General features: G+C 42.8%; 1 protein-coding gene and 1 non-coding gene across 2 annotated transcripts in view; one reads left to right on the top strand and one right to left on the bottom strand.

Moving 5' to 3' along the window:
• The window catches only part of cp (ceruloplasmin), a 58,174-nt gene that overhangs the window by 14,018 nt on the left and 21,633 nt on the right, over positions 1–22,523 (bottom strand). Inside the window, exons 5-14 of the mRNA XM_059993289.1 lie at positions 22,236–22,490; positions 20,918–21,086; positions 18,414–18,553; positions 16,546–16,686; positions 15,020–15,240; positions 8,924–9,074; positions 7,865–8,077; positions 4,826–5,027; positions 2,418–2,557; positions 1,971–2,099 (exon numbers count right to left, since the gene is read on the bottom strand). Coding sequence (XP_059849272.1) covers positions 1,971–2,099; positions 2,418–2,557; positions 4,826–5,027; positions 7,865–8,077; positions 8,924–9,074; positions 15,020–15,240; positions 16,546–16,686; positions 18,414–18,553; positions 20,918–21,086; positions 22,236–22,490 — 1,761 coding nt within the window. The remainder of the gene's footprint in view (positions 1–1,970; positions 2,100–2,417; positions 2,558–4,825; positions 5,028–7,864; positions 8,078–8,923; positions 9,075–15,019; positions 15,241–16,545; positions 16,687–18,413; positions 18,554–20,917; positions 21,087–22,235; positions 22,491–22,523) is intronic.
• On the top strand, positions 5,104–5,177 carry trnat-agu (transfer RNA threonine (anticodon AGU)). Its single transcript has one exon. It is a non-coding gene; the product is annotated as a tRNA-Thr (tRNA).

Genomic DNA, 22,523 nt, shown 5'->3' with positions numbered 1-22,523 from the left:
AGTACATTCATTATCTAAGTATAGATACTATAACAACCTTCAGATTCATCTCCGTACTGGCAGCCACAAAACATTTACACCCAATAGAACCGGTTAAAGACAGAAGACTGTTGAACACCCAGTGTGCAGAGAGAGAAAGAACCAAATTGTTCAGACAATAAAAGTAAGCAAACAGCAGTCAGAACTGAAGTTTACAAAAGTGAGTCCACAGACATGAAGGCAACAACCGGCTGATTCAGGGGCACATTCATTGCAGGCCATAGCCTCAATTCAGCGCAGACGTGAGTAAACCTCACGGAGCAGCAAGCTGAACCGGCCCATCACAATTCTCCTGCCCCAACCTTTTCAATCTCACCCAGTGCTAAAATCTTCCAAACCTTGGGTCATTCCTTGCCCTCGGACACAGGCCCTTTCCCCCTCTCACCATAAGTGCATGCTCTTTAGTATTGGACATATTGACCCTGGGGTAAAGATGCCAGTTGACTTACTCCATTTATACCTTTCATAATTTTATGAAGTTGTGTCACCCTCAGCCTCTGTCACACCTGAGAAAACAACCCTGTTCTTCTAAAATGGCAAGCTGGTTTTTAATTTAATACTCTTGTTGTCAGCTTGAATTACCAACCATGTTTCAGCACCTTAGAGAATAAACATTGAGTCAGAACCAATGCTGCTTTTAATTCCTCTGAGTGTACATTGTGGCCTAGAATCAGGAGAACTTCCTACAAACTACCCATTCCCAAATTTGGAGCTCCTCTTTTGCAAGTGCAGATTGGAAAAAACAAGAGCTCCTCGCAGATAATCAACAGCAGTGCACCTCAAGGATGCATGCTTAGCCCACTGCTGTACTTTCTTTACACCCTTGACTAGGCACAGCTCAAACACCATCTACAAATTTGCCAATGACACAACTGTAGTTGGAAGAATCTTAGATGGTGAAGAGGAGGCGTACGGGAGTGAGATAGAATGCTAGTTCAATAGCATTGCAACAATAGTATTTCACTCTACAGTAGTAAGAAATTAATTGTAGATTTCAGGACGGAGAATGGGAGAACACACACCAGTCCTCATTGAGGGGTTTACATACGGTTTTTTCTTAGAACATAGAATACTACAGCACAGTACAGGCCCTTTGGCCCACAATGTAGCTTTGACCTTTTAACCTAACATTAATCTTACCCTTCCCTCACAGTCCCCCATTTTTCTATCATCAATGTGGCTGCCCCTTAAACGTTCATATTGTATCTGCCTCTACCACCATGTTCCACACACCACCACTCTCTGTGTAAACACTTACCTCTTACATTCCCTCTACACTTTACTTCTGTCCTGGGAAAAAGTCTCCGGCTGTTCATTCTGTCTATGCCTCTTCTCATCTTGTACACCAGAATCAAGTAACTTCTTATCCTCTGTCGCTCCAAAGAGAAAGCCCCTAACTTACCCAACCTATCATAAGACAGACAGTCTAATCCAGACAGCAACCTGATAAATCTCCTCTGCACCCCTCTAAAGCGTGCGCATCCTTCGATAAAGAGGCAACCAAAAATGAACACAATATTCCAAGCGTGGTCTAGCCAGGGTTTTTTTTTAGAGCTGCAACATTATGTCACAGCTCAGTCCCCCTACTAATGAAGGCCAGCACACCATACACCTACCTGACAAACCTATCAGATTGTGCAGCAACTCTGAGGGACCTAGAGGCATGAACCCCAAGATCCCTTTGTTCCGCCACGCTGTTATGAATCCTGCCATTAACCCTATATTCTGCCTTTAAATTCAACCTCCCAAAGTGAATCACATTTCCGGGTTGAAAATGGAAATTCTGGAAAACTATATTGTTTTTCTTTTTTCCCTGTAAATGCCCAGAAGAAAACGAATCTTAGGGTAGTATACAATAACATATACTTACTTGAATAATAAATTTACTTTGAAATACAAAACAGACCATAACCATGTTAAAGATACATTACCTGGAAGAGTATATTTAACCGCAGAGCCTTCTGTCTTTACTCCATGTGAATGAATTGAGTAGGGTCTTGAAGCAAGGTTCTTGAAAACAATTTTGATCTTATCGTGGACTTTCCCACGTATTAGTGGGCCTGCGGGAGGAGGGGAAAGAGAAATCAACGGAATAAAGGTTATGAAAACAGAAGTTACATTATTAAAGGGATAACAGGGAATATTACCTGAAAGTAACTCTAACAGATGAGGTATATTACCTGAAAGCAACTGTAACAGATGAGGTATATCATATATATTAATTATCTGTCACGTTCACATACAAACTGGGCATTAATTACTACCTTTCCTAAGGAAGTTATATAAATGCATCAATAAGAGCAGGACACCAACAACACAGATTCTTCCAAATGAGCATGTACCAAAGGAAAAAATTATTCAATAAACATGCAGAATACCTTGAATCCCCAGGTGTTCCTCCTCTGCAGTTCTCTCCTTTTGTTTAGTAAATGTCTTATCAGTATACTCCCGATAAACTACTTTTTTATACCTAGACCCAATGGTCACATTTCCTCGAACTACGTAAGGCTTGCCAGGACTAAAATTGGAAACACAGAAATACACATGTTAATAAAAGCAAAGAATCTGCTTCACATCGATAACGAGGTACACCTCTGTTGGACAAGAGATCTCCTGAGGCTATGATCCAGTGGTCCCAATCAGTCAAATGGAATATAAAGAAAGTGAGAGGTTAGCTAACCTCAGCGGAACGCACACATTCCTGCACCAGGACGCACTCTCTCCTCAACTGTAATGATTCCTGGTCCTTCAATAAGTAAAATTCTGAAAGGGTTAAATTTAAAGGTTAAATTCCCTGGTCTTGCCCCTTTTGTTCTTTTAACCTCACTGAGTTCTACCAAACAGAAACAGACTGTGGTAGCTTCTGGATCTTCTATTCACTCCAGGCAGATTGCCTGCAGTCATTAAGGACTCACCCTAATCCTCTCTATCCTTCCATTGTTTGCTGTATAACAACTTTCTTAAGTTTTTAGTCACATAAAATATTCAAAAAATAAAATATGCAGATGCCAAAACTGTGATAGCTTCATCTTTTTCAATACAGCATTGTGTGCATTGATTTGTTATCAGGGCAATCACATTTCCTCGATAATTTCCTTTGTGATCTTTCCAGCTCATATTCGCATGAACCCCCAAGACTCTGCTGTTCACCTAGGTACTACGGCAATTAACCTACACCCAACATGTCCAGAGCACCCAGAGGAAATCTGTGTTGGTACCGACTCCACAAAGCCTGCTCTGGAAGTCAGGGTTGGACTTGCTTCACTGGAGTCATGAGGCAGAAGCCCTGTTACCTATATTTCTGTGCCACATTCTTTGTCTGACTATGAATCATCAGGGGATAATTCTCTACATTAAACATGTCGATGCAGGGTGATGGTATTAATATTCTATTACTAGCCATTTTGTCTACATCCCTTTTGGCCTTAGAATCATGGACAGCCACAGCCAGAAAAGAGTCAGCAGACTACCCTTTAATCCTATTTATGTGCGTATTGTCTGGTAAGGAAGGAGGGTCACTGCACAGGATCAAACTAAACTGCAGAGGGTTTTAAATTCAAAGAGTTCCATCATGGGAACTAGCCTCCCCGGCATCCAAGACACCTTCAAAGAACAATGTCTCAAAAAGGTAGCATCCATCATTAAGGACCCCCATCACCCAGAACATATAACCATATAACAATCACAGCACGGAAACAGGCCATCTCGGCCCTCCTAGTCCGCGCCGAACTCTTAATCTCACCTAGTCCCACCTACCCGCACTCAGCTCATAACCCTCCACTCCTTTCCTGTCCATATACCTATCCAATTTTACCTTAAATGATACAACTGAACTGGCCACTACTACTACAGGAAGCTGATTCCACACAGCTATCACTCTCTGAGTAAAGAAATACCCCCTCGTGTTTCCCTTAAACTTCTGCCCCCTAACTCTCAAATCATGTCCTCTCGTTTGAATCTCCCCTACTCTCAATGGAAACAGCCTATTCACGTCAACTCTTGTCCCCTTTCACGGCATGCCCTCTTTCACTTTGCTACATCAGGAAGGAGGTACACAAGCCTGAAGACACCCACTCAGTGATTCAGGAACAGCTTCTACATTTTGCCATCCGATTTCTGAATGGACATTGAACACTAACTACCTCTGAACACTAACTACCTCACTTTTTTTTCTCTTTCTTGTACTACTTATTTAATTTAACTTTTTAAATATATATATAGTCATTATGTAGTGCTGCTGCATAACCACAAATTTCATGACAACATGCTAATTATATTAAACCTGATTCTGATTTCTCCTCACATTCTCAATGTCCCCAGATCTTAACACAAGGGGCAATTTACAGTGTCCAATTAATACACCAGCTGTGGTAGTTAAATGGTGACAAATGAGACTGCAGATAACTGGAATCAGGAAATGAAGAGTCTCGGCCCAAAATGGCAACCGTTTCTTCTTCTCCATAGATGCTGCAGAGTCCCATTAGTATTTTGTGCATGTTGTTCAAGATTTCTGGCATCTAAAGAATCTCTTACGTCTCTGACTTCACCCTCTATAGTGCAATGAAGCATGGGGAGCATATCTGTTTGGGAAACATGATAATGCCTGCTATACATAGAAACCATGGTGTGATGAGGCACATATTAAGGTTGTACTGTATTCTTAACTATTTTTTGTCAGCATGAAACAGTACAGGCAAGGAACAGGCTCTATGGCTCAGGATATCTATGCCAACTATAGTGCCAAACTACACTAATTTCATCTGCTTGCACATAGCCTAAGAGTCACCTTTCGTCATGAAACATGTGTCTTTCCAGTTCCCACTTCCTTGAAGGTGAATAATCCCATTCAATTTCAACTGCTGCGATGTAGTACTTCTTTTCATGGTAGACTTTAGGAAAGCTGAACCATGTACATTTATTCACTGTGTAAAACTGTTTCATTCCTCCAGCATAGTGGTCTGTGGTCTTGCAGGAAATCTCAAATGTGCCTGCAAAAGACAATGCCACAAGGTAGGGACAATGGTATCTTATAGCAAACAAACAGGCCTTTCACCTCATGCAGCTGGCACTGTGGCTTAGTTGGTTAAAGCACCTGTCTAGTAAACAGGAGATCCTGAGTTCAAATCTCAGCAGTGCCTACCACTGGTGGTATGTTTTTAGGAATGGCACTATAAGCACAGCAATTAGCATAAAAACAAAATTCAATTCCCACCACTGTCTTCATCCTCCGGATGGTCCATTTTCCTGGCATTTCTCAAAGGTATCTGGGTTCGGATTAGTAAATTGTGGGAATATTGGCACCTAAAGCAAGATGATACTTCAGGCTGTCCCTTGCACAATCCTTGGTCTGTGTTGGTCATTAACACAAAAAAAATCATTTCACTGTATGTTTTCATATTGCGATACACATAAATTAATCTTTCAATCTTCACTCTGAGTTCACAGCAACCACCAAGCACCTATTGACTTTGATCCCATGTATATTCTCCCCTAATAACATCAACTCTCTTCTGATTTCACCGGTCTCCCTCACAGTTGGGGATGTGGAAGGCCCTGGGCCCTGGGAAGGCACTGGAACTGCGAGGTGTCGGTTCTGCGAACTGTGCCTTGGTCCTTCGCTGTTGACATTTGGCATGGATTAAGGGGAAGGATTATGGAGACAAGAATGGTTATGGAGGGACAGAATGAAGAATGGAAGGCAGAGCGGGACGTGAAGGGAGATGATGGGAGTGCAGGAGACAGGAAGGACAGCAGTGAGGGCAGCTCCAATGGCCCAGGATGGCGCTCTTCCAGGATCACCTCCCGGGCTTATAAGTGCACAGGAGCCCCTTCCTGCCATCTCTCGCCCAGAGAGGAGAGGGAGCATCAGAGACAAATACACTGAGAAAAGGGGAGGAACAAAAAAAAAAGACAGAAGCAATTAAGAATGATACGGGGAGTATGGCAATATGGTCAAAACAAACAGGTAAGACATAGACTAGAATCAGAGGACATAGGTTAAGGGTAAAAGGTGACATATTTAAGGGAAATCTGAGGGGAAACTTCTTCACTCAGAAGATGGTTTGAGTGTGGTACGAGTTGCCAATGGAAGTACTGGATGCAGGTTTGATTGTAGCATTTAAGAGAAGGTTGGATAAGTACAATGAGAGGGATATAGAGGGCTATGGTTCAGGTGCAGGTAGATGAGAATCAGCAGAAACACAGGTCAGCATGGACCGGATGGGCCAAACTGCCTATTTCTGTGCTGTAGTGCTCCATGTCTCTAAATCATATTCCCTAACTTAACAGCACCACAGTGGGCTAAACTGGTCAATTGTCTCTAACTTAGAGCAAGAGCTGATAATATGTTTAAGGCAGTGATTAGATCATGGGAGACCATGAACCAGTTCAACTTCTCTCTGTAGAAGTGTTAAGAGGCAATTGATCAAATGGCAATCTTAGATATGAATAATGTGGAATCACTATTTTGTACAAGATTTCATCAAGAAGGAACAATGTTGGAAAGAAGGCACAATAGATCAGTGATCATAACCTCAGACTTGGGAACAACACTTTAGTTAGACCACTCCTCGTGCAGGTACTTAGCCAGGCCCAACTAGCTCAGGCTTAGTTTGATGATTCTTGTTGGAATCACAGGTAGCCTTTAGTGAAGACCATATTCTTCGGGAGGAAGGGTGTCCAGAACAGAGCCCACAGTCAGTCTGGGGTCCAAATGTTTCACAAGAGAAGCTAAATTGGGGGAAAGAGGGAAGAACATGCAGACAGGAGCAGTAGACTATGTGATCTCTCAGGCCTGCCCAACTATTCAGTAAGCTGATCCATCCCAGGCTCAGCTCCTCCTCTGAATTAGTTTTCCATACCCCTGCTTTTTTCAAAATTCTGTACATCAATTCAAATAAACCTTATGGAGAAGATGCTATAGAAAACATAAAAACAAGTGTCGAGATCATAACATTATTTGTTTGTTATGTGCATATGATCATGGCTTTTCCGTTCGTTTCGATAGGTCTAGACTACAAGAGCAGGGATGTGGCGCTGAGGCCTCCACCTTGAATATTGTGGACAGCTTTGGGCTCCTCATCTAAGAAAGGATGTTCTGGCTTTGGAGAGGGTTCAGAGGAGGTTCACAAGGATGCTTCCCGGAATGAGAAGGTAATCACAGGAGGAACATTTTATGGCTGTGGGCCTGTACTCACTGGAATTTAAGAGGATGAGGGGCAATTTCATTGAAACTTTTCAAATATTGAAAGGCCTAGACAGAGTAGATTTGGAAAGGATGTTTCCCATGGTGGGAGAGTGTAGAACAAGAGGCACAGCCTTACAATAGAGGGATGCCCTTTCAAAACAGAGATGCGGAGAAATTTCTTAAGCCAAAGTGTGGTGAATTTGTGGAATTTGTTGCCACATGCAGCTATGGAGGGCAGGTCGCTGGGAGTATTTAAGGCAGAGATAGATAGGTTCTTGATTGGCCATGGCATCAAAGGTTACGGGGAGAAGGCCGGGGAGTGGGGCTGAGGAGGGTTAAAAAGGATCAGCCATGATTGAATGGCAGAGCAGACTCGATGGGCCAAATGGCCTAATTCTGCACCTATGCTTTATGGTCTTAAATGTTGAAATCGAACTCGCATCTATTACTGCTGCTGGCAAAGTTAACATATAGCATATGAGAGTGCGACAGATTCTGATGGAAAGGAAGATTCACTTAAACAGATTCGCTCTACCTTAGATAGAGATTTGGATCTTTCAAACCGTCAAGCCGCAGTTTTTATTTTGTTTAACTTTATTACAAATGTCAGTGGCAAGGTAAAATTCTGGATGTCTCTACCTTGGTTGTCAGGTTGCATGATGACCGTGGCAGAGATGTGTGGGAACAGATTCATCGTGTCTCTGCGTGTTCCTTGGCTGGTGAAGGTGTTGCCCTGGAAGTAAATGCCATGGATATCGACTTCTGAGCCCAGGCCAATCAAATGCCAGGACACTTTATTCGAGTTGCACATTGTCAGGCCTGGTTGATTGCCATACATATATCCGTTGATTGCTAAAAAAAAAATCACATTACAGAGAAAATGAGAAGGCTTTCTCAAAAGTAGATAAAAGTAGATAACAGATTTCAGACCACTCTTGTGTCAAAACAGTTAAATAAAACCTATCAGGGACAAGCCCCCCCCCCCCCCCCCATTCCTACCGTCATGGAGGAAGTGCAGGAGTTTAAAGATACACATTCAATGTTTTAGGAACAGTTTCTTCCCTTCCATCATCAGATTTCAGAATGGACCATCAACCCATCAACACTACCTCTCCATTTCTCCTCTACACTTCTTTTTATTGTAATTTATGGTAACTTTACATCAAACATCATATTGCTGCAACAAAGTCAACACATGTCATGACATGATTGAACTGGGTTGTGTTCTCTGAAGGCTGAGGGGAGATCTCTAATGTAGAAGGAATCTTCATTACTGTTTCTGTAACAATTTTGTTTTACCAGTCAGAGTTGTTAACCCTGAGCTGAACCCCTGAACCTCTGGCCTCTACCCTTTGACCTGTTGACATGGATGACCCATCAAGAGCCAATGCATAAAGCCATGACTCCAGCCATCAAAGCTCTCTGGGTTATTGAGACACAAAAGCCTCCAAACCCTACGACAAGTTTGTGATCCTCTTGGAGGTTCCTTGCAAGGTAGGAGCATATTTCAGCCTATGATGGCTCACAGAGCAATCCCAGTCTCTCATCAATTTTATCTGTAGCCAATAAATCCTTGAACCTTAAAACTGCAACCAATTGCCAAGCACAATTTTGTACACAAATATCTCATTTCAAGTCATTCATTCATTTGTAGGGATATAACCAGATGGGTCCCTTTTGATCATCTTAGAGACTCACAGTGCATTTTGTTTGATTCCTGGAAGTCTTCATCTTCTTTGTTGACAGTTTTAGGCTTGGTTGTAAATCTGTTAATGTTATTCTGTAAATACCAGCTTAGATTCTCATCAAACACTGTCGCCATCAGGTAGAATTCCTTGTCCATGTTTATCTAGAAATGAACAACGAAGATGAATGAAGATGGATGAATGAATTGAAAACCAAGCTTACAATTTCTGCCACTGTAAAATTTACAGCTTTCCAATGCATCTCATTTACAGCTTATGAAACATTTTAATACATTTATTCTCACGACGTGAGGGTTATTGGCAAGTCTGTGATTTATTATCCATCCATAATTGACCCTGAACCAAAAGGCTTGCTAGACCTTTGCACCACAAAGGGGAGCCAGTGAATCGGGCTTGTAAGTTCAAACTTGGATCTGGTACGCGGGTAGCCAGAGGGGAAACCAGCAAAGATGGACGTGGGTGAACTTATAGAAAACCCGACTCTGGAGGCGCTAGAGGCGGCCACCAAATCAGACTTGATAAATTTGGCGAAGGGGTTAAACCTCGCAGAGGTGAGGTTGTCTATGAAAAAGCGGGAGGTGCGAAGGGCAATAACCCAGTATTACGTTGGGAAGAATGTGTTTGCAGCTGAGGTATCGGAAAATATCCCTGAAAAGGTACCAGCTAGTGGGACGGCTCAGTTAGAGTTGGAGAAATTAAGGTTGGAACATGAAATTAAGTTAAAGCAGCTGGAAGCAGCCGAGAAAGAGAGAGAGAGAGAGAGAGAGAAAGCCGAGAAAGAGAGAGAGAGCGAAAGAGCCGCGAAAGAGAGAGAGAGAGAAAGGGCCGACAAACAAAGGGAGCATGCGCGCCAGCTAAAGGAATTAGAGGTGAAACGGGAGCAGGAAAGAGCGGAGAAGCAAAGAGAGCATGAACTTCAGTTAAAACAGCTGGAAGCAGCTGAGAGGGAGAGGGAGGCAGAGAGACAGAGGAAACATGACTTGGAGATAGAGAAGTTAAAGCAAGAGCAACGCAGTCAGGGGTCAGACCGAGAGGAGCGGTTTGATGTTAGTCGGGCATTGAGGTTAGTACCCCCGTTCAAGGAGACGGATGTTGATAGTTATTTCTTGCTTTTTGAAAAGGTGGCAGTGAATCAGGAGTGGCCCAGAGATCAGTGGGTGGCGTTGTTACAAAGTGTGTTAAAAGGGAAGGCACAGCGGGCATATGCGGTGTTGGCCATGGAGGAGGAAGAGGAGGAGAGTTATGACAAAGTAAAGGCGGCCATTCTCCGGGGTTACGAGCTAGTACCTGAAGCCTATAGACAAAAGTTCAGAAATTTACGGAAAGGGGGGAATCAGACGTATACCGAGTTTGCCTATGAGAAGGGTGTGCTCTTGGACCATTGGTGCACCGCAGAAATAGTGGGCGAGGATTATGGGTGTCTCAGGGAGTTAATTTTGATTGAGGAATTTAAAGGTTGTGTTCCGGAGGAGATCCGGATGTATTTGAATGAGAAGCTGAATAAGTCCATCTCAGAATTTGCTAGATTCGCCGATGAATATGCCCTAACCCACAAAACAAAGTTTTCCTCGAATAAAAATTCCCCGAGAGACCGCGGGAACGATCGAGAAAGTCCGCCGGCTGAGGCAGAGGTCCCGCCGGGAGCTAGTGGTAAGGTTGAGGGGGAAAGGCCAGATGTCCAGAGATTTCCGGGCTTGACCTGTTTTAATTGTGGAAAGGAGGGGCATATTGCATCTAGGTGCTTTGCTCCAAGGAAAGAGACAGGAAAAGGGAAAGCAGCAGTCCCTATTGGATGTGCCGTGGTAATCAGTAGATCGACAAGAGAGCCCCGAGTAGACAGAGTACGAGAAGGGTTAGAGACTTGTCTGTCACACGGAACCGTGTCTGTGAGGGAGGGAGACCCACCAATTCCCGTACGAATCTGGAGAGACACAGGGGCTGAGCTGTCGTTGATCAGCAGTAAGGTACTAGAGTTTGGTCGAAAGACGAGAATGGTAGCTGTAAAGGGAATAAGTAAAAGGATAGAAATGGTGGCCTTACATGAGGTCATTATGGATTGTGAGCTGGTGTCTGGACCTGTTGAAATAGGGGTGCCATCAGAATTCCCGAGAACTGACGCGGACGTCCTTCTTGGTAACGATTTAGCAGGTGGTAAGGTTTGGGCAGCCATGATGCCGACCCGCCGACCGGCGAGTGCGGTGGCCCCTAGATTCCAAGATCTATCCCGCATGCGCGGTCACTCGCAGCATGTCGAGACCGGCAGCTGAGAACGAGAGCAGTATAAATCTGGCCAGTTTTGACCCTGTACCACGAGGGTTTAGAGCGTGGTAAAACGAAGAGTAGTAAAGTGAAAGAGGGTAAGGGAGCGGAGGTAGATCTGCCTTTAGTGAGGAGAAAGGTCCTAGAGGCAGAAAATAAAGATGAGGAACCGCTAGAGCGGTTAATAGGTCCAGAGTTGGACAGGGATGATCTGTCTGGTTTGGCAGAACTGTTTGAGGAAGTTGAAACTTCTAAAGGTGTTCCCGATAATGAAATGAGGGCAGCCCTAGATGAAAAGGGTGCCCTTACCTCAAAGAAGTCTGCTGGGTTGGCAGATGAGGTTGTTTCAGCCCGCGGGGTTGAGTTTACTCCAGAAGGGAGTTGCCCAGAAAGTACCTGGGAGAAACAGGGGAACTTAGAATTTGAAAAGGGTACGGGTATTGAAAGCCTGGAAGAGGCCAATGTCCCGTTTGAGTGTATCCAAGATGGGGATGCACGTGGTACCGAACCTAATAACGGAGCTCAGAAAAAGTCTGAGGTATTTGATTCAGTGGCCGTCCTTGTGGGTCAGATAGACTTGGTTCAGTGGAAAAAGGGTTAACCTTGGTAACCGTGGGAAGTGAGAGTTCCCAGGTGTTTGTGCTCGAAGGTGTATTCAAAGTTAATGCAGAATTTAAGAATGGGGAGATGAGAATTATTATTGAAGGAAACAGAAAGTCTGTAGTTCCCAAGTCGAATGAAGAAATTTTAAACCTGGCAGATCGCTTACAGAGTAAGCCGGGAGATAGCGGGGCCCCCCACTCTATTGATATGCCAGGATGGGGTGTGAAGAGGCTGAATTCGAAATGCTACTTGAATTGAAGAGTTCAAATTAAAAACCAATAGCCTGAAGGGTCCTGACGAGAGGGCTAGCCACCTGTGTAAATTTAAAGAATTGGGTGGAAATGGTCTAAGTTTGGGACATGGTATTGATAAAATAATCCCTATGAAAAAGGTGGGCGCGAGTTTACCTCACCAGATTACTCAAGTTCCCCATGTGGGAACTCACCGGAAAAGAAGCGACGGTTAATGGGGATGCCATTTTAAATAGCAAAGCAGGTTGTACGGGATTTCGCCAAAGCCTGTGAATAATAAAGACAGCCCCCTTGGAAGCCTGCCTGTTAAGTGAAAACGACTGAAACGATTAGTATTCACATAAACTTTTGTAGATGCTCATAAGCTAAGATCACAACTCCTTAGCTTTGTTGCTGAAAAAAAAATAGGTGGTTATTAAGTTGAAGTCTGATGCTACAAGACTTTAGTAAGGTACAAGATGTTAAAATATTAAAGGAAATGCCACTGTAATCATTAACCGTTTGGATGCTGAATTGAATGTATCACTGTATTACTCTGCAGAAAAAAAAACTTTTGTATTGTGTTAGATTCTAAAACCCTGTAAGACTCTGTACTACTTCGTTTCACCGCTGGTGAAACGCATTGAAGAAAGGGGGTGTTATGAATGCACCAAAGCTCTGAGGGGCCGAAGGAGCGGGGGAGCCCCCTCCTTTGTGAGAATCACAAGAGCATTATTGGGTTGGCTCAGGAAATGAGAGAGACCTGGCCATTGTCTCCTGGAGACCACGTTTGTGGATTGGGGACTATGCTACGTGCAAGCTCTCGGGCAAAGTGGGCTGTTTGAGAGAGGGATTGCATCATCCCAACCTGATTGACATCTGAGACCCCGTGAAGAAGTATAAAAGAGGGTGTGGGGGAACAACCCCTTTCAGACGCACCAGAAGAAACGCTAGTGATCCCGTAATAGCGGGAAGCCATTTGAAGGAAGCCACGTGCGTTCGGTTCCCTTGCCTGGGGGCTGGTGGCTGGTACCACGGAAAATGACTTGGAACTAACAACGGGGAACCCACTCCCCCGACGCAACGGATTGGCCTCATAAAAGTCCTGGGCAAGTTTAAAACCGTCTCTCTTAAACCCAAATAGCTGCAGCTTGAAAGGACAGTGACTTTTATCTTTCCATTAGACAATACAATATCCCCTAGACAAACGATAGAGCTATTGCTTAATTGATGATTATTATTATACCAGTGTTTTTTAGATTGAGTATTGACGACATATTTTATCTGAATGTCTGTATTAATCTTGTTTTTGTGCCCCTTTATAAATAAAGGCTTTTAAAAATAGTACCATCAGACTTCAACAGGCCTCTCTGTCTTTGTTGGTAAGTGACCCAGTTACGGGGTTCGTAACAACAAGTTAAAGAAATTTCTCTGCCGCTTCATTTTAAATGGATGCTCCTCTATCCTGAGGCTGTGTCCTCTTGTCCTAGACTCCCCCACCATGGGAAACATTCTTTCCACATCTACTCTGTCCAGGCCTTTCAACATTCAAAAGGTTTCAGTGAGATCGCTCCTCATCCTTCTAAATTCCAGTGTGTACAGACCCAGAGCCATCAAACATTCCTTGTATGCTAACCCTTCCATTCCAGGAATCATCCTTGTTTACCGCCTTTGGACCTTCTCCAATGCCAGCTCATTTTTTCTTATATGCGGAGGCCAAAATTTTTCACAATACTCAATGTGAGATGTCACCAGTGCTTTATAAAACCTCTGCATCACACCCCTGCTCTTATATCCAAGACCTATTGAAATGAATGCTAACATTGTATTTGCCTTCCTCACCACTAACTCAACCGGCAAGTTAACCTCTAGGGTGTTCTGCACAAGGACTCACAAGTCCCTCCGCATCTCAGATTTTTGGATATTCTCCCTGATTAGAAAACAGTCTGCACATTTAATTCTACTACCAAGGCGCATGACCTTGCATTTTCCAAAATTGTATTTCATTTGCCACTCTCATGCCCGTTCTCCTAATCTGTCTAAGTCCTTCTGCAGCCTATTTGTTTCCTCAACACTACCTGCCCCTCTACCAATCTTCATATCATCTGCAAACTTGGCAAAAAAGCTATCTATTTCATCATCTAAATCATTGATATACAGCATTTTTAAAAAAGTGGTCTCAACACCAACCCCTGCAGAACACCACTAGTCACTGGCAGCCAACCAGAAAAGGACCTTTTTATTCCCACTTGCTGCCCTCTACTAATCAGCCAATGCTCTAACCATGCCAGTAACTCTCCTGTAATTGCATGGGCTCTTAACTTGGTAAGCAGGCTCAAGTGTGGCACTTTGTCAAAGGCTTTCTGAAAGTCCAAATATGCAACATCCACTACATCCCCTTTATCTATCCTACCTGTAATCTCCTTAAAGAATTCCAATGGGTTCATCAGGCTAGATTTGCCCTTAAGGAAACCATGTTGACTTAGTCCTACCTTGTCTTGTGTCACCAAGTACTCCATAAACTCATCCTTAACAATTGACTCCAACACCTTCCCAACCACTGAGGTCAGGCTAACTGGTCTATAAGTTGCATTCTGCTGCTTTCCTCCTTTCTTAAAGAGTGGAATGAAATTTGCAATTTTGCCAGAATCCAATGATTTTTTGAATGATATATCGATGAGTCCAATGATATACTTTTTCACTGTACTGTATATGCTAGTATCTATGTATTTATACACATTTTATTCCATATCCATACTTCTAATATTATTTTTATAAAACTTGTTATTCTTTATATTATTGAATATTGTTTTTATTTTGCATGTCAGTAATACACGTGTAAACAGTGAATAGGTTGATTCTTGATCCTTGCAAAAACTCTTTACAAGGGAAAAAAAAGATTTTGTATTTATGGATTTGATTCTAGCTTGGTTCTTGACATTGGTGTGAGGTCCATGTGGAATTTGAACTGGGAGTCATCAACACACTTATGGTACCTGTTTGCCCTGTGAATCCAATGCGTTCTTTTTGCAGACAATGAGGGGCCCAACCAGACCTGAGCTGCTGTCCTTTATGGGGTCCACTGCCGAGTAATAGAGTCTGGTCAGGCAGTCAGCTTCATCCTTGCCAGGCCCAAAATCTTTGGGGATCTTCCACTGATAAATAAATGTCTGGCCAGGCGAAACATGGGGCGAACGGGCAGGCTGTCCCACATACTCTGCAAAGTAGACATCAATTTCAAAGCCATTAAAACTCATTTCAAAACTCTTCAAAAGATTCAGCACATTTGTCATGGGATGAGGATCTACGTCCCATGCTTCACTGATGGATGGTGTAATTAATGTCCTTAATTATTTTATCAGCTAACACTTAAATGTATCCTATTAAAATAATCCTATTATCTTGAACTTATGCAGCAGTTTCAATTTAAAAAATGTCCATGCTCTGTGAAATGGAATGGGGGAGTGGGGGGGTCAGTTGGTGGTGGAGCTGTAGGGACAATAGAGGATTTTTAAGGTTGAATAGCCCAGGATTTGGAATACAAATGCCACAGCCACTGACACAGAGAATAAGGAATACGTGGAGGAACAGAGATAGATACAGAGGAAGAGAAATCATGGAAGCACTTCTTGTTACTGGTATTCCTTCTCCTTGACCAATCTTCTTTCTGAATCAACACAGGGAATCTGGGATGATTTACCTCCATTCAGGTGGCAGATGAGACGAATGTGGGACTCTCTGATAGTTGGGTCAGGGAAGGGCCAGTTGAGATCAGTGTAAGATGAGATCATGGGCAGGTAAGGTCAGGGAATGATAAAAGCAGAACCAGGTGAGGTCAGGGGCGGGTGTGGGTAGGACCAGATAAGGTCATGGACAGGTGAGGTCAGGAGAAGATGTGGTGATGGGTGGGTACAGTCCAGACCAGTTGAATTCAGGGATAGGTGAGGAGAAGGGGCAGGTGATGGTAGGAGCAGGTGAGACCAGCACAAGGTGAGGCCAAGAGTAGGTGATGTCAGGGGGATACTGGACCGAGACCAGTTAAGGCCAAGACCAAGACCAAGTGAAATCAGAGCCTGGTGAGTTCAGACCACGGTGAGATCAGGAGCAGATGCCGGGGCAGGAGAGGTCAGGGAAGGTTTTAAACCCACAGATTAGAATTTTAAGTTGTAGGATTTTGTGGCCTGTGAACCACTCTTGGTCAGTTTGGACAGAGCTGAGGAGTGAGCAGGGAAGGGGAGAAGTAGTGACATTTGGGCTGAAAATGACAGGAAAACTATGACAATGTCATGAACTTATTTAAGATGGCTTGAGCTAAGCAAGTTTAAAAATTACACATTTTGCATTGTCTGGATCAGGCCCAGGTCTTGTTATATTCCTTCAACTCCAAATGACTTTGGATTATTCTTTGGCTGGGTTAAGAATTACAGGCTACCCTTGGTAAGTTTCCTGTGGCTCAGAACAGCAATGTTCTGGAGGATAAAATATCTATTTTTGGCAGATGGATGTTCTCAGATTCAATTACCTGTTGTATTGATTTGATACTTCGCTCCCTCAACATCTTTCTGGTAGAACACTCCATGTGGTTGTATGCTGTAGGTTTGGCTGGCGTTGTTCCAAAAAGTCACCTTGATGTTATCTCCAACCTCTGCCTTAATGACAGGTCCTACAGAAGATAAGCAATCATGAGTTACAATCTTATCCATGAGAGTGAGTAACAACAAGAAGTTGTTATGGCCCCCTCATTTGGTTTGCTATTTATTTCTAGCCACCTGTAAGATACTTAGCTTACTAGTAAGTTTACAGCTGTTGTTCATTATCTACTACCGTGTTGCTCAGGTCAGCCATTTTGTTTGTTTATAAAATCGCTTGAATATTTACTTAATCGTTATTAGTCAGAAGCACTTTGCTATGTGTCGAAGGAACTTTAATCAATATTTGATTCAATTTCTTGTGAGATCGCTTAGAAGCACTGTCTTTGTCTCAGCTTCTTGCATGCTGAAACACATTGGTGAATAATAAAATTGGATTCAAACTACAAACTAGTCTAGTCTGGAGTTTACCAAACTGCCTAGCTCAAGAAAAAGGGAGGAAATTCTTGAGAGGGGCCGAATGGTCTATACAATGAAACAAATTGTCCAAAGGTAGAACAGCAGACCACTATGACAGAAGGTTTGGTGCCTGACAGTTGGATTAACATCTAAATTGTCATTTTTCTTGTAGTCTTACTCTCTACATGATTGTTTGTATGTTTGCATAATCACCATTGACTATGACCCATCACCTTCCAACTGAGTCTCTTGCCTGGCAACTATTCTAGGGGTATCTTACTGAACATCAGCAGATTAACTAAGCAACTGGTTTGTCCTCGGGACATCAGACACCAGCAGTACATCTTGCACCACCATGCCATAATGTCATTCTTCTAACCTTCAGTGAGTGTCAGCGTGGCCAGCTCAACATTTTCTTGTGGGACCACTCCTTCATCTCAGAAATCAACCTCATGTCTTCTCTGAATTATGTTCGATGAACATACAGTATATCCCTCCTTGAGTAAGGATCACAAAACCATACATGGTCCACCTAATGTGATCTCATAAACACCCTCTACAGTAAGAGCTTGGGACCCAGCTGTGGCATTGTGCACATTTTGATCTCTGTGTAGACCCTAGGCTCAATAACCTGTGGAGATTCATCCACCCACTAATGACATCCACCCTGCCCACCCCCCGTCTCAGCACAATGTGACACCAGTCTTATCTCTCTGGCAGGCAGAAGGATGCCATTCAGTTCACTAGGCCCATGCTGGCCATCAAGGGAGAACGCTATTTTCATTTCCTATTTCCTCTCATTCTCTCTCTCATTTATCTGCATCTCTGAGACAAGTGCGCATCAACACCTCTTAATTTTTTTGTTATTGCCTACACTAAAGTGGCCAATTAAACATTTTGGGATGTTGGGGGTAGGGGTGGATGGGGCAGAACAAGGCACTGAAGGGAACTCCACACACTCACGAGGAGAGCAGCCAAACTCCACAAAGGCAGCATCCGAGGTCAGGATAGAACCCAGGTTCCTGGACTAGTGAGACAACTGCACTGTCTACCATGCCACTGTAAGATGCCATCGCTGATTTAAACCAAAACACGCTTAGAGCAGGGATTGTGGTTTTGTGCAGCCGTGTAAATTGAGTCAGTGGTGATTTCTACTCGGCTGCTACTTGCTCTGACTCAAACAGAGATAAAATTGGGTGAATTGTTAAAACAAACTTAGTTAAAGTGTCCTGTTGCTTCACCCCTAGTGACATTGGGAAAAAGTCAAGTGTGAAACAAAAATATTTTGTGTAATGCTCAAGATAGCTCAAAGAGCTGAAGAAAGTTCGAGATTTTTTCTTACCGAGTATTCCAAGATGTTGCTCATCTGGTGTTCTGGGCTTGAGCTTTTTAAAAGTGTCATCTGTGTATTCCCTGTAAACAGCCTTAATGTACTTTCCTCCAATTCTGTTTTCTCCTTTTTCAAAGAATACCACAGCATCTCTAAAGATGCAAGAAAAAGTAGTCATTAGTAATAGCTTTGTGCCTCTCTTTACAATATTCAAGAAGCTGTTTTTTTTTTCTGGCCTGCTTTCTGTTAGGCCAGTCGAGAACCTGGAAAATTGCAAAGCAACTGGTCCTTAAAAAATACAAGCATGTGAACAAAAAGTACCGGGAATCTGAAATAAACTCGTGGCTTACCCCTCCACAAAGGTGGAAGATTAAGATAAGCTGATGCTTCCAAATTAGTTTTGTAAGGAAACAATGTGCGGGAGTTGGCATAACTCAGTGGGTGAACAGCTGGAGGTTTCCCTGCTGCTGCAGTCCAGGCGAGGAGACACCAGAGGCGGTGTAGCGTGGTGTCCATGCTCAGTTGAGAGCTGGCCTCTCCCGTCAGTGCTGCCCTCCAGTGTTCGATCAATGGAGTGACGGGCTGGATTGCGTGTGCCTGCGCACTGCAAAGGATGCGACATTACGCCCAGGGGCTCGGGCTATGTATGTATGTGTTTGTTTGCTTGCAATTTTGAATGTGCTATTTATGTTTTGCACCTCAGCCCCAGAGGAACGCTATTTCATTTGGCTGTATTGATGCATGGTTGAGTGATAATTCAACTTGAATTTGAATTTAGAGACTTAGTCTATCCTACACTGGTGCTCTAAAACATTGGAGAGGCACACTTTGGTGTTGCTCAGTCCCAACAAAGGTGGAAGTTCATTACCATCATGTAAAAAGAGCATTAGGATTTGGTTTCAACTCATGTGGTTGGAGTTTTTAGTTTTTTAATGGAAGGATTCAAAGTTTTCCATTCTCGGATATTTTGGGGTTAGATATATCCAAGTATGGTTCAGCCAAAACTGAACGAATGGGCAGGACTTATTTTTTTACTTCCTCATTGGTAGACATTGTTCAGAAGGATGAGAAGACATCTCATTGAAAGTTGAAAAATTCTTACCGAGTTCAACATGGAAAAAGTTTTCCCTTCCCAGGGAGGCAAGGACCAGGAGTTACGGTTTCAGAACAAGGCAAGGTTTGAATAGGACCGAGATAATGAGAACTTTCTCACGCAGAGGACAGAGAATCTTCGGAATTCTCTACACAAAGGACTGTGGAGGCCTGGCGACTAAGTTCATTCAGAGCAGCAATTAGTAGATTTATAGATATTAAGTTAATCAAGGGATTTGGGAACAGTGCAGGAACTTGGATCCGAGGAAGAAGAACAACCACAACCCTGTTCAAAGTCAGAGCAAGCACCGAGATGCTTGCTTCATACATATTATATTTTTAATGAGGAATCAGGTTGAAATCTGTTGGCACCTGTTGTATTTAGTATAAGCATATGGCTTCTGAAGGATTTTGTGGACAGCATGCCATAAATCCAGAAGAAAATTCAGAATCAAAGACAGGCAATAGGGATCTCAGGCTATTATTTAGAAGTGACAGAGTCAAGACCGGAAAGAAATATCACCGTGGTTACCACAATAGCTGTGGTGTAAAAACATAGTCATTCATTGCTTGTCCATGTGTTTGTTAGGATGTATTCTGGAGTTAGGGGATATAGCAAATATTCATTTCACCAGCAACCGATTTTCAGATGTGAATGTGGATTGCAAACTGAATTTAAAAATGCATGAAGGCAACCTAGAGTTAGTGGGGGATTAACTTTCATTTTGGGTGTCTGGATTGTGTGTGCGAAGAAGGAAGTGTTTGAAAATAGAATATAATTCAAAGGAAAAATTGTAGATACATTGTAACTATAGAATTGAGTTAAGGCTAACTGGGAAATTTATTTTTACTTAGCTTTTCAGCAATTAAACTGTACCAGTGATAAATGTCAGCCATGCAAAATTTACATTTTCATTAATTAACATAAAAACGTGATTGGCCGTTAAAATATACAAGTAGACTGTCAGGTGAAATGGGGAGTGTCATGCCAGTGGTGAGCTGGTAGATGGCAATGAGCTTTAGTAACTGAACATGCCTTTGAGATTGGTTGTGTTGTTATTACCAATTTCAATGATCTTCTATAGGGATTGAAGGTGAACCATTGCCTGACTGAAGATTTTTTAAAACATGACTTTGCTGCACACTGAACAAAAACCATGAATGAATCAAAAATAAAATACAAAATATTCATGCCCTAAAATAAAGTCACCCTGATTCAACAATTGAGTTGTTGTAAAATCTATTGTCAAGAATTGAACAATACTCATAAACACAGACACAACGCCCGATCCATGCAATGAATCTGAATCGGAATGCCTTCAGTACCATATCTAGAGATTTATCTGCATCTCCGTTATCTTCCAGCCCTAATAGTCCGAAGTCCCTGATAAAGATACACATGCGAACACTGCAGTGAGACATACCCTTGTGCACTATCCAGAGGTCTTGCTGTGAATTGGTCCACGCCTGATGGTCCATAGTCCCATATTATTTCCTCTGCAGCAATGTAATATCTTCTTTCCTTTTCTTTACTTGTGTCCTTTTTGGCTTTCTTCTTGTAGTCTAGAACTTCAAACAAAGCCTGCATTCCAGCTGTAATCATACAAATTCACCTGTTAATTATCATGTAGGGCATTCATTTAATAGACGTTTGATCAAGTTCAAACATTCCACAACAGGAACCGTAGAGTGAAAGGGGTTTTTTTTATGGTGAATATTCTGGTTAGATTTGTCAAGCTACTTTTTTTAATAGGCTAATGATCTTAAATCACCAAGAATATAACGTAACACAGTAGAACAGAAGGTTCTGGGAATACGGATCCATAACCTTCTGAAAATGACATCATAGGTTGATAGGGTCATTACGAGAGCTTTTGGAATATTGGCCTTCTTAAACCAGGGCACTGAGTACAAGAGCTGAGATGTTAGTGTTGAAATTGTACAAGCCATTGGTGCGCCGAATTTGGAGTCATGTGTGCAGTTCTGCTCATCTATCTACAGTAAAGATAACAAAAAATTTGAAAGAGTGCAGAGAAAAAATTTACAAGTCCATTTCCAGGACTCGAGGAACTCAGTTGTAGGGAAAGGCTGAATAGGTTAGGATCTTATTCCCTATAGCGCAGAAGAATGAGGGGAGATCTTAAAAATTATTCGGGGTACAGATAGGGTGAACGCATGCAGGCTTTTAGCCCTCAGGTTGGGTGAGACCAGAACAAGAAGTCAGAGACTTAGGGTGAACAGTGAAATATTTAAGGGAAATCTGAGAAGGAGCTAGATAGATATCTTATGGATAGGGGAGTCAAGGGATATGGGGACAAGGCAGGAACCGGGTATTGATAGTAGATGATCAGCCATGATCTCAGAATGGCGGTGCAGGCTCGAAGGGCCGAACGGTCTACTTCTGCACCTATTGTCTATTGTCTATTGAATCCCTTCATTTTGAGGATAGAAGTTTGTTCCCTTCATAGTGTGTAACAAACTGCCAAAAAAGTGGTAGGTGCGAGTTCAATTGTAACGTTTAAGAGAAGTTTGGATAGTGATGGAAGGGTATAGAGGTCTATGGTTGAGATGTGGATGGATGGGACTAGGCAGAAGACCAGGCTAGTATGGACTAAATGGGCCAATGGGCCTGTTGCTGTGTGGTCATGCTCTATAACTCTATTCAATGCTGAGACCCTTCATGTGGAACAGCAAAGCCAAACTTACATAAAGACACCAAGAGTGAGAAGGAAACTTTCACACCTTCTATGTGGTCGTTTACTTGACAGCTGAGAAGCCATTTCCCAGGGTTATTGGGTACCATTACAGCGGTAACAAAAGTGGCAGGGAATAGACTGATGGTATCAGTGTGGTGATGAGCATTATCCAGCATTTGCCCATGGAAGTACGCTGAGTGAATATCCACCTCGTTTCCCATTCCAAAAAGATACCAGACCACTTTGTCTCCAGCAAACATTGATAGGCCAGGAAGGTTCCCATAGACGTATCCATTAATAGCTGAAAAATTTAAATGGATAGAAAGGTGATTAC

This window comes from Hypanus sabinus, chromosome 2, assembly GCF_030144855.1.
Source record: "Hypanus sabinus isolate sHypSab1 chromosome 2, sHypSab1.hap1, whole genome shotgun sequence".
In the NCBI taxonomy this organism is placed as follows: Eukaryota; Metazoa; Chordata; class Chondrichthyes; order Myliobatiformes; family Dasyatidae; genus Hypanus; species Hypanus sabinus.
The sequence above is the reverse complement of the archived record's forward strand: the minus strand, read 5'-3'. Positions and strand labels throughout refer to the sequence as shown.